Consider the following 12,676-nt stretch of genomic DNA (forward strand, 5'->3'; position numbering starts at 1 on the left):
CCCTTTCTCTCTCTTTCTTTCTTGGCTGCATTGGGTCTTAGTTGCGGCATGCAGGATCTGCGTTGAGGCATGCGAGATCCTTTTGTTGTGGCACATGGGCACTTTGTTGTGGCGTGCAGGGCTTCTATCTAGTTGTGGGGTGCGGGTTTTTCTGTCTCTAGTGCGGGCTCCAGAGCTCATGGGCTCTGTAGTTTGTGGCACGCGGGCTCTCTCGTTGAGGTGTGCGAGCTCAGTAGTTGTGGCACGTGGGCTTAGTTGCCCTGTGGCACGTGGGATCTTAGTTTACTAACCAGGGGTCGAACCCGTGTCCCCTGCATTGGAAGGCGGATTCTTTACCACTGGACCACCAGGGAAGTTCCACATATGGCTTTTATTATGTTGAGCTAGTTTCCTACCCTTAGCTTGTTGTGTGTGTTTATTATGAAAGGGTGTTGAATTTTTCAGATGATTCTTCTGCATTTGTTGAGATGATCATGTGATTTTTATCTTTCATCCTGTTAATGTGGTATATAACATTTACTGATTTTTATATTTTGAACCATCTTTACATCCCAGGAATAAGTCCCACTTGGTCATGGTGTATGATCTTTTTAATATGCTGTTGAATTTGGTTTGGTAGTATTTTGTTGAGGATTTTTACACTATATTCATCAGTGATATTGGCCTGTTGTTTTCTTTTCTCATAGTGTCTTTTTCTGTTTTTGTATCAGGGTAATGCTGGCATCATAAAATAAGTATGGAAGTGTTCCCTCCTCTTCAATTTTTTGGAAGAGTTGGAGAAGAATTGCCATTAATTCTTCTTTAAATATTTGGTAGAACTTATGAGTGAAGCCATCAGATCCTGGGCTTTTCTGTGTTAGAAGGTTTTTGATTACTGCTTCAATCTCTTTACTAGTTATACGTCTGTCAGGTTTTCTATTTCTTCATGATTCAGGCTTGGTACATGATATATTTCTAGGAATTCATGCATTTATTTCTTCTAGGTTATCTAATTTATTAGTGTATAAGTTTTAGTAGTAGTCTTTTATAATCCTTTTGATTTCTGTGGCATCAGTCCTAATGTCTCCTCTTTCATCTCTGATTTTATTTATTTGAGTCTTCTTGCTTTTTTTCTTAGTTAACTATCTAGCTAAAGGTTTGTCAGTTTTATCATTTAAAAAAACCAACTCTTAGTTTCATTGAGTATTTTATTGTTTTTTTCTGGCCTCTATTTCATTTATTTCTGCTCTAATTTTATTATTTCCTCCCTTCTGCTAGCTTTTGGTTTAGTTCTTCTCCTCATTCCCTAAGTTCTAAAGTTAGGTGGTTGATTTGAGACTTCTCTTGTTTTAATGTAAGCTTTTATAGTTATAAATTTTTCCCATAGCGCTGCTTTTTCTGTGTCCCATAAGTTTTGGTATGTTGTGTTTTCATTTTTATTCTTCCCTAAGTATTTTCTAATCTCCCTTGTGATTTCTTCTTTGATTCATTGGTTGCTTAAGGCTTAATTTCTACAGTTTCTGAATTTTTCAGACTTCAAGACTGAGAAACTTATCCCCCCAATACTACATTCAAAAGGAATTTATCACATAAGAGTGAGTTTGCAAATCAGTGGACCTATGACCTGGGTATGACCACAGATGTGTTGCATAGGGATGCATTAATTGCCAACATTTAACAATTTCACATAAAAATTTGGATTTTTGAGTTCTCTTGAAAAAAATCTGGAAACACTTGGTCAATATTCCCACTAAGCAATAATCAGTTGGAACCAAGTGGCAGTTGTTACCTTGAGACGTGGGACATGTATTCTCCAGTTTGACATAGTCCCCACAATGCCTTATTTTCTCCCATATCCTGTGTGTCAGGTTGTCATTTATCATCTTCTTTGTGTCATTATTCTTATAGCAGATAAAAGAGGAAAATAAATGTCCATGGCATCCACATCTCTATCAAAAGTGAGGGAATGAAAGCTAGACTGAAAGGAAATTAAAAAATACTCCTGTGTTTAATATGCAAAGAAGTGTGTTGGTATCAAATGAGTGCAACTTAATAGCTCATTATGAAATGAAATAAAGTAGAAACTGTGGCTAGTATACACAAAAGCAATGTAATGAAAACTTATCAAATTCAATAACAGGACTAAAATTTCAACCAGGTTTATTTTGGAAAGTTAATAAAATAAGCTATCCTTTTGTAAAATGCAGTTATCTAGTTTTATATTAAGGAAAACAATTGCCCAGGCGTTAAACCCTTTTAAAGATGACAAGTTTACAAAAGTGCGTCTACTGAGTGAGTCATAAAATGTATTCTTAAGTTTCAGGTGTAAATCTAACCAGAAATGCTGTTGTTTGGCATGTTGAAGGTATGACTGATAATTTATTAGACAGGTTGCTTTAAAAGAGTTATTTGTGGTATTTCTGTTGCATGGGCATATGTAATACTGCATAGTAAAGCGTATTTACTTGTGGTGTCAATGAAAATTTTGATAAGACAGAACTTTTGAACATAGTACCTGTGTCGTATAAGTTTAATATAGATTGATCAAAACAGTTTGTGTGTGACTACAGGAGATATTTCTGCAGTGGTTAGTTATTAGGATAAATCTTGATTTGGAACTTAAATCCAAGGTGGAAGTATTTTTTAAGAATATAAGACAACTCTATTAATTGTATAATTTACCAGGAAACACTGTGCTAAAAAGCTAAAAATGAAACATGTGGATGTAGTAATAACACATTGTATGCTGGATGTTCTTCTGTGGCTTCAAAAGAGATTATTGCTTTGCTGGGTGAATTTGATGCACAGTAGAGTAGTTGCCTCTACTTCTTGGAACTTAAGGGGCTTAGTTGGATGTGGTGCTGTCACATGTTGGGTTACCCTAGAAGTGGATTTTAAAGATGGAGATTAGTGTACAGATAATTTATTAAGGGGTGGTCTCAAGATCAACACGTATGAGGGAAAGGAAAGGAGGCAGGGTTAGGTAAAGGGAGAAGTTGGGCTGATGTAAAGTCACCATAAGGCTTCAGCTTTACCCCATGGGATGCTCTGAAGCTGGGATGGCCATTCAGAATTGTCCTCAGTTAGGGTGAGAAAACCAGGTCTAGCCCAGTGTTTACTAGTCATTGGATGCCAGCTGCCTTGGGAAGGGAGCATAACCTTGGGTGAGGTAGCTCTCTTCAGCCTAGGTAACTCCTAAAGAGCAACCTGGAAATAAATATTTTAGTGTTGAAGGGAAAATCTGGGTGATGCAGCACAGCATTCATGACAGGTGCTAAAGAGATCTTTTTGAACTGTTGAAAGAATTAAACTTACTCACGTCATCTATGGGAAAAACCCCTGCCTCAGCTCAAAGACCTGACCTCTGTGGTGAATATGACAACTCATGTAAACACTCTGAATCTCTCTACAAATGCAGTAAGTAAATGAATTTAAATTTAAATTCACATGTTCTTAGTGAAGTCGTTTCTTTGGGAAACTCATTTGGCAGGGACTAATCTGACTCACTTTTCTATGCTGAAATTGATTTCCAAAGATGGAAGTGATTACCTGAACTACATACTCAAAGTTTTAGACTTGAAGATTGAATTCTTAAGAATATGTTTTCTGATTTCCAACATTATAATAGTGAAAAATATTGTTTATTTTGCCTTTCTCAATTAATATTACTAATGTGAATAAAGAACTACAAATTGGCCTTCACTATACTGTGGTACTAAATTCTAATTAGACAAATATGGAATATCAGATGTAGTAGACATTTACGGCTTTTGGTCAGTCATCACTCATTCATCTACTCTCTTATGATAACATTATCCAAATTTCCATTTAGGTATCTACTTCTTCCCTATCAGTATGCATGGACATTGACATATTGGTGTAGAAGAAAAAGTTTCAGTTTTCTGTTTCCAAATCAAGAAGATAATCAGTTTCAAAAGGAAAATTTGATAAATTGTTTATATTTTTAGATTTCAAATTTAAAATATAGCTTCTATTTTTTACAGGTTTGTACTATGTTAGCATGCTTGTACAATCATTCAGTTAATAATAAAGCTTGATTACATATCTGGCAGGTTTTTGTTTTAACATCTTTATTGGAGTATAATTGCTTTACAGTGGTGTGTTAGTTTCTGCTCTATAACAAAGTGAATCAGCTATATGTATACATACATCCCCGTATCTCCTCCCTCTTGCATCTCCCTCCCACCCTACCTATCCCACTCCTCTAGGTGGGCACAAAGCACTGAGCTGATCTCCCTGTGCTATGCGGCTGTTTCCCACTAGCTATCTGTCTTACATTAGGTAGTCTGTATACGTCCATGCCAATCTCTCACTTCATCCCAGCTTCCCCTTCCCCTCCCCGAATCCTCAAGTCCATTCTCTACATCTGCATCTTTATTCCTGTCCTGCCCCTAGGTTCTTCAAAATAATGTTTGTTTGTTTTTTTAGATTCCATATATATGTGTTAGCATATGGTTTTTTTTTTTCTCTTTCTGACTTACTTCACTCTGTTTGACACACTCTAGGTCTATCCACCTCAATACAAATAACTCAATTTTGTTTCTTTTTATGGCTGAGTAATATTCCATTATATATATATGTACCACATCTTCTTTATCCATTTATCTGTCAATGGACAGTTAGGTTGCTTCCATGTCCTGGCTATTGTAAATAGTGCTGCAGTGAACATTGTGGTACATGACTCTTTTTTATTTGAACATTGTGGTACATGACTCTTTTTTTTTTTTTTTTTGCGGTACACGGGCCTCTCACTGCTGTGCTCTCTCCCATTGTGGAGCACAGGCTGCAGATGTGCAGGCTCAGCGGCCATGGCTCATGGGCCCAGCTGCTCCACGGCACATGGGATCCTCCCGGACCAGGGCACGAACCCATGTTCCCTGCATTGGCAGGCGGACTTTCAACCACTGTGCCACCAGGGAAGCCCTACGTGACTCTTTTTGAATTATGGTTTTCTCAGGTTATATGCCCAGGAGTGGGGTTGCTGGATCATATGGTAGCTCTGTTTTCTGTTTTTTAAGCATCCTCCCTACTGTTCTCCATAGTGGCTGTACCAGTTTACATTCCCACCAGCAGTGTAGGAGGGTTCCCTTTTAGGCACATCCTCTCCAGCATTTATTACTTGTAGGCTTTTTGATGATGGCCATTTTGACTGGTGTGAGGTGATACCTCATTGTAGTTTTGATTTTCATTTTTCTAATAATTAGTGATGTTGAGCATCTTTTCATGTGGTTTTTAGCCATCTGTATGTTTTACTTGGAGAAATGTCTGTTTAGATCTTCCACCCATTTTTTGATTGGGTAGTTTGTTTTTCTGATGTTGAGCTGTGTGAGCTGTTTGTATATTTTGGAGATGAATCCCTTGTCAGTTGCTTTGTTTTCAAATATTTTCTCCCATTCTGAGGTTTGTCTTTTCATTTTGTTTATGGTTTCCTTTGCTGTGCAAAAGCTTTTAAGTTTAATAAGATCACATTTGTTTATTTTTGTTTTTATTTTCATTACTCTAGGAGGTGGATCAAAAAAGATCTTGCTACTATTTATGTCAAAGAGTCTTCTGCCTATGTTTTCCTCTGAGAATTTTATAGTATCCAGCCTTACATTTAGGTCTTTAATCCATTTTGATTTTATTTTTGTGTACGGTGTTAGCAAGTGTTCTAATTTCATTCTTTTACATATAGCTGTCCAGTTTTCCCAGCACCACTTATTGGAGAGAGTGTCTTTTCTCCATTGTATATTCTTACCTCCTCTTTCATAGATTTGGTGACCATAAGTGCATGGATTTATCTCTGGACTTTTATCCTATTCCATTAATCTATATTTCTGTTTCTGTGCCAGTACCGTACTGTCTTGATTACTGTAGCTTTGTAGTATAGTCTGAAGTCAGGGAGCCTGATTCCTCCAGCTCCGTTTTTCTTTCTCAAGATTGTTTTGGCTCTTCGGGGTCTTTTGTGTTTCCAACAAATTGTGAAATTTTTTGTTCTCTTTCTGTGAAAAATGCCATTGGTAGTTTGATAGGGATTGCATTGAATCTGTAGATTGATTTGGGTAGTAGAGTCATTTTCACAATGTTGATTCTTCCATTCCAAGAACATGGTATATTTCTCCATCTGTGTCACCTTGATTTCTTTCATCAGTATCTTATAGTTTTCTGAGTACAGGTCTTTTGCCTCTTTAAGTACGTTTATTCATAGGTATTTTAATCTTTTTGTTGCAGTGGTAAATGGGGTTGTTTCCTTAATCTCTCTTTCTGATCTTTCACTGTTAGTGTATAGGAATGCAAGAGATTTCTGTGTATGAGTTTTCTATTGTGAAACTTTACCAAATACATTGATGAACTCTAGTAGTTTTCTAGTAGCATCTTTAGGATTTTTCTATGTATAGTATCATGTCATCTGCAAACAGTGACAGTTTTACTACTTCTTTTCCAATTTAGATTCCTTTTATTTCTTCTTCTTCTCTTATAGCCATGGCTAGGACTTCCAAAACTATGTTGAATAGAAGTAGCGAGAGTGGACCTCCTTGTCTTATTACTGATCTTAGAGGAAATGCTTTCAGCTTTTTACCATTGAGTATTATGTTAGCTGTACATTTGTCATATATGGCCTTTATTATGTTGTGGTAGGTTCCCTCTAAGCCCACTTTCTGGACAACACTATGAGATTAGAAATCAGTTACAGGGAAAAAAAAAACTGTAAAAAACCACAAACCCATGGAGGCTGACAATATGTTACTACATATTCAATGGATCACTGAAGAAAGAAATCAAAGAGGATATCAAAAAATACCTAGAGGCAAACAACAATGAAAACACAGCAATCCAAAACCTATGGGACACTGCAAAAGCAGTTCTAAGAGAGAAGTTTATAGCAATACAGTCTTACTTCAAGAAACAAGAAAAATCTCAAATAAACCACCTATCCTCACACCTATAGCAACCAGAGAAAGAAGACAAACAAAACTCAAAGTTAGTAGAAGAAAAGAAATCATAAAGATCACAGCAGAAATAAATGAAATAGAGATGAAGACAATAACAGCAGAGATCAATGAAACTGAAAGCTGGTTCTTTGAGAAGATGAACAAAATTTATAAACCTTTAGCTGGACTCATCAAGAAAAAGAGGGAGAGGAATTAAATCAATAAAATTAGAAATGAAAAAGGAAATGTTATAACCGATACCACAGAAATACAAAGGATCATGAGAGATTACTACAAGCAACTATATGCCAATAAAATGGACAACCAGAAGAAATGGACAAATTCTTAGAAAGGTACAACCGTCCAGGTCTGAGCCAGGAAGAAATAGAAAATATGAACAGACCTGTTACAAGTACTGAAATTGAAGCTGTGATTAAAAGTCTTAAAACAAACAAAAGTCCAAGACCAGATGGCTTCACAGGCGAATTCTATGAGCCATTTATAGAAGAGTTAACACCTACTCTTCTGAAACTCTTCCAAAAATTTGCAGAGGAAGGAACACTCCCAAGCTCATTTTATGAGGCCACCGTCACCCTGATACCAAAATGAGAAAAAGATATCCCCAAAAAAGGAAATTACAGGCCAGTATCACTGATGAACAGAGATGCTAAAATCCTCAACAAAATACTAGCACACTGAATCCAACAACACATTAAAAGGATCATACACCTTGATCAAGTGGGATTTATCTCAGGGATGCAAGGATTCTTCAGTATATGCAGATCAATCAATGTGATACACCACATTAACAAATTGAAGAATAAAAACCATATGATCATTTCAGTAGATGCAGAAAAGCTCAACACTGATTTATGATATTTTCATTTTTTAATTAAAATTTTTTTGAAGTTTTAAATTGTGGTAAAATACACAAAGCATAAAACATACCATGTTAACTATTTTTAAGTGTACAGTTCATCAGTGTTAAGTACATTCACATTGTTAAGTTTGTTACAATTAACATTCATAGTGTTAAGTACATTAACCAAACTCCAGAGCTCTTTTTGTCTTGCACATTTAAAACTTTGCACCCATTAAGCAGCAAGTCCCTATTCTCCCCTTTCCCAGTCCCTTGCATACACCGTTCTACTTGCCATCTCTATTAATTTGACTGCTGTAAGCACCTCATATTAGTGAGATCATACACTATTTTCCTTTTGTTACTATTTCATTTCGCATAGTGTCCTCAAGGTTCATCAGTGTTGTAGCATGTGTCAGAATTTCCTCCTTTTGAAAGGCTGAATAACATTCCACTGTGTGTATATACTGCATTTTTTTTATCCATTCATCCATCGATGGAGACTTGTATTACTTGCACCTTTTGGCTATCGTGAATAATACTGCTATGCAAGTGAGTGTAAAAATATTTGTTTGAGACCCTGCGTTCAGTTATTTTGGGTTTATACCCAGAAGTAGAATTAGTAGATCATATGGAAATTCTGTTTTTAATTTTTTAAAGGAATCACCATACTGTTTTCCATAGTAGTTGCACCATTTTACATTCCCAGCAACAGTGCACAGGTTTCCAGTATTCCCACATTCTTGCCAACACTTGTTATTTTTTGTTTTTGTGACAGTAGCCATCCTAATGGGTGTGAGGTGTATCTCATTGTGGCTTTGATTTGCATTTCCCTAATGGTTAGTGATGTCAAGTATTTCATGTGATTTTTGCCACTTGTATATCTTCTTTGGAAAAATGTCTGTTCAAGCCCTTTGCCCATTTTTAAGTCAGTTGATTTTTCGTTGTTGAGTTTTAGGGGTTCCTTATATATCTGGATATTAACTCTGTATCAGACGTATGATTTGCAAATATTTTCTCCCATTTCATAGGTTGCCTTTTCAATTCTGTTGATTATGTTCTTTGATACACAAAATTTTAAAATTTTGACGTAGTCCAGTTTATTTTTACTTTTGTTATTTGTGCTTTTGGTGTCATATCAAAGAAATCATTGCCAAATCCAGTGTTGTAAAGATTTTTCCCGTATATTTTCTTCTAAAAGTTTTATATTTTAGCTCTTCCATTTAGGTCTTTGATCCGTTTGGAGTTCATTTTTGTATATGGTGTAAGGTAAAGGTCCAGTTTCATTCTTTTGCTTATGGATATCCAGTTGTCCCTGCACCGTTTATTGACAAGACGGTTTTTTTTCCTCCATGGAATGCTCTTGGCACCTTTGTTGAAAATCATTTGACCATATATGTGAGAATTTATTTCTAGACTCTCTTCTATTCCATTGGTGTATTTGTGTCTTTATGCCAGTACCACATTATTTTGATTACTGTATCTTTGTAGTAAATTTTGATGTCATGAAGTATGAGTCCTCCAGCTTTGTTCTTCTGTTTTAGGATTGTTTTGGCTCTTCTGGGTACCTTGATATTCTGTTTTATTTTTAGGATGGAGTTTTTCATTTCTGCAAAAAATGTCAGTGGGATTTTCATAGGGATTGCATTACATCTGTAGATCACTTTGGGAGTATTGCCATCTTAACAATATTAAGGCTTCCAATCCATGAGCTGTTTGCATTTAAAATAATCATTATCTACTGGTATATTATTTGTGTCATAAGCGTAAATAAATTTTTAAAGGAATTGTTGGCAGAGGGAATTGGTAAATTTCTTTTTATTCTTTCAGTTTTATTGAGATATAATTGACATTCAGCACTGTATAAGTTTAAGCTATACAGCATAATGACTTGAGATGGTGGTCAAAAGGTAGAAACTTCCAGTTATAAGATAAATAAATACTGGGGATGTAATGTACATGATGACTATAGTAAACACTGCTGTATGGTATATTTGAAAGTTGCTAAGAAAGTATATCATAAAAGTTCTCATGAACAGGGACTGATAAATTTGTAATGTCAGTTCATGTATCTTCACTTTATGGATCTCATGTTCCAATATTTATAAACTGACATAAGTTTTGGAGAAAAAGAACCAATTAGATATTAGTAGAGATATGATTATCTGACTCTATGTGTTCATAAAAGGAAAATGTTTGTGGCTTGATAAATTAAACAAATTGAATTAAATTATTTATTGTTGACCAATAGGCTTATTTAGACATTTAATGATATTAACTAAGTTCAGATATAGTTTTATCTTGTCTGTTTTGCTCATACTCAAACAAACTTTCACCTTCTTAATTAAAAATGTTATTTTATTCACACCACTTAAAATTGTGTCTCATTGAACAGAGAATCTCTTGGGTCTTACTTCCTGAAGATTATCTGTGAACATTTTAAGTCATCAGAAAATATTGGTAAAGCTCTACTGCTCCATGTTGATATGCTTTTACAAAGGAAGGAAGAATTGCTTGCCATGGAGAAGATTGAAGAAATCATTATCGGTCAGTAGGATTTCTGCAGGTGTTTTAGAAAGGTGTTAATATGCATGTAGTTCTAAGATGGAGGACAGAACAGTAGCAAAATCCTCAGGTCAACAGATTTTTTCCTTTCTCTCACTTCCTTTTTTTTTTCTCCTTAATACCCTTTGACTATAACAACTCACCTATCCAGATTCCACATATTTGACAAGCTAGAATGAATGCTAAACAAAGATAACAAAACATCAACCAAAACAGACAAACGTCTGAGCTTAAACCTCATGTGTAATGGAAAATTGTGAGATTATAAGCCTAATTTCATGTTTCAGTTTGATCTCAAATTAGCTGTGTACCTTCAGGCAAGTCAGTAATATCTCTGGATCTTTTTCCAACTATAGAATGAAGGTTGTGAACTACATTCCTACTTTTTAGCTTCTTTTCAGCAGCAGCAGCAGCAGCAGCATCCTTTTGTGATGCAATTGTATATGAACCCTGCCCCCAATAAAACAGACTAGAGTTGCTGTGGTTAAAGCAGAGATGTAGAGCCAGATCTCAGCATTCCATTAATCCCCCATCTCTCTGTAGAACCCTATACCCTGAAGAACACAGAGAGTATGATCCCTTTATTAGAAAATTCTTGCCCTGATCTGTCTTTCCTACTCTATACATTTATAGAGATATAACTGGAGTGATAGTCACTAATGTTAACACTGGAATTTATTCTGAGTGGTGACAGTTTAGGTGATTTATTGCTTTCCTTCTTTTTTACCATATTGCTTGAATTTTTATAAGTATGTATCATGTTTTTATAAAAAGAAAGTCATTGATTTTTTTAAAGGAAATCTTTTGACTAGATAATCTCTAAGAGTCTTTTGAACTCTAGGTTCTATGAACTGTATTTTACTGATGACACCCTTACTCCATATCCTCACTAAGAATCCAGTTATTTTTAGACCCAGTGTTAAGCTTGGTTATCTGGTTTTCCAACCCTCAGCATTTTAATGGTAGCATATTATAAAGGGAGAAAGGACCTACAGCGAAATATACAGATAACCCAATCACAAAGGAGGGAAAAACCTTATAAATTGTATAAAACAATTTCAAGTATTTAAAAAAGTATAATAATCTGTACTACATAATAATTACTGAAGGCATCATTATGATATACTATCAGTACAGTAAAATACAATAGTTGTTAGTGTTGACCATGAATAGTCAAGCAAAAGTTAAATTGTGCTTCAGAAAACTAGAATGTATGTTTAGAAAAACATAATTCATAAAACATAATTTTTAGAAAAATTAATAACTTTAAATGATTTAGACTTTTTAAAATAAAAAATTATTTTATGTTTAATGAAAGTAAACTGCCAGGTAACTAGAAAACTTTGCTATTCAGAGTAACTAATTTTCTAAGATTATAGTTAACCCAAGTTATATTGTTATATCTAATTATACACTTACACTTTCAAAGTATGATAATATTTTAACACACAAGCTTTATGTGGCATTTTACTCTCATGTGAGTATTTTTAACTAAGTCATGGAACAAACTATGTCTGCTGAGGGGTCAGAGAGACTCTGTTTTCTAATCAAGACTTTCATGGAAATTGATAGTGCCAAAGGGGTGGAAGTGAAAGGTATAGAATTCTATTATAGCTTAAACTTTACCTTAGTGTGTGATAATGTATTTGAACCCTGTAAATGTCTAGACCAGAAACAATCAGACATGAGTTACAATTTAAAGTAATAGAGTTTATGTGTAAACGTGGTCTTAAAGTATTTTACAAAGGCTTTAAGGTATAATTGGCGTTTCTTGGGAACTTGATCTGATCTAGTTAGTACGTAATAGTATAAACACTTCTTATTAATGATTTCTAGCATTGCTGTCTGTTCATTGATAATAACATTAAGGCACCAGATGATGATCAGATTTGGAACTTAGAAAATACGTTAAAAAGAGACTAGGCTGGAAAACTATTACAGATTGATGTGCGAATTACAGTGATTCTAGCAAACTCTGATTGTATTGCATAATCAATTTTGCTAGTAAATCTAAAATTGATGATGAAAACCTGTCTGAATGTGCTTGTGTTTGTAGCCATTACTTAAAAATTATAGGTTCTGAAGAGCACAGTTAGTGCTCTTTATTTAATGTAATAGATCTTCATTCTTGTTTTTAGAACTTGGTTTTTTTTTTTTTTTTCAGGTCACCAAACAGGAAGACAGCTGACAACAGAATTAGTAGGCTGTTTACACAACATTTTATGGAAAAAAGCTGCCGAAAGTTTTCAGGTTTGGGAATAATCTATTTTCATTCATTATATTCTTTCTTCACCCCAACAAATAAAACAATGTATTCACTATAAAAATCATAGAGCATCAA

At 34.8% G+C, this 12,676-nt stretch overlaps 1 protein-coding gene across 1 annotated transcript in view; it reads left to right on the forward strand.

Annotated features, from left to right (window-relative positions):
• TEX11 (testis expressed 11) overlaps positions 1–12,676 on the forward strand; it is a 358,382-nt gene that overhangs the window by 197,716 nt on the left and 147,990 nt on the right. Inside the window, exons 14-15 of the mRNA XM_007470148.1 lie at positions 10,166–10,317; positions 12,500–12,585. Of these exons, the coding sequence (XP_007470210.1) occupies positions 10,166–10,317; positions 12,500–12,585 (238 nt within the window). The remainder of the gene's footprint in view (positions 1–10,165; positions 10,318–12,499; positions 12,586–12,676) is intronic.

Source organism: Lipotes vexillifer, unplaced genomic scaffold (genome assembly GCF_000442215.2).
Source record: "Lipotes vexillifer unplaced genomic scaffold, Lipotes_vexillifer_v1.1 scaffold926, whole genome shotgun sequence".
Classification (NCBI taxonomy): Eukaryota; Metazoa; Chordata; class Mammalia; order Artiodactyla; family Lipotidae; genus Lipotes; species Lipotes vexillifer.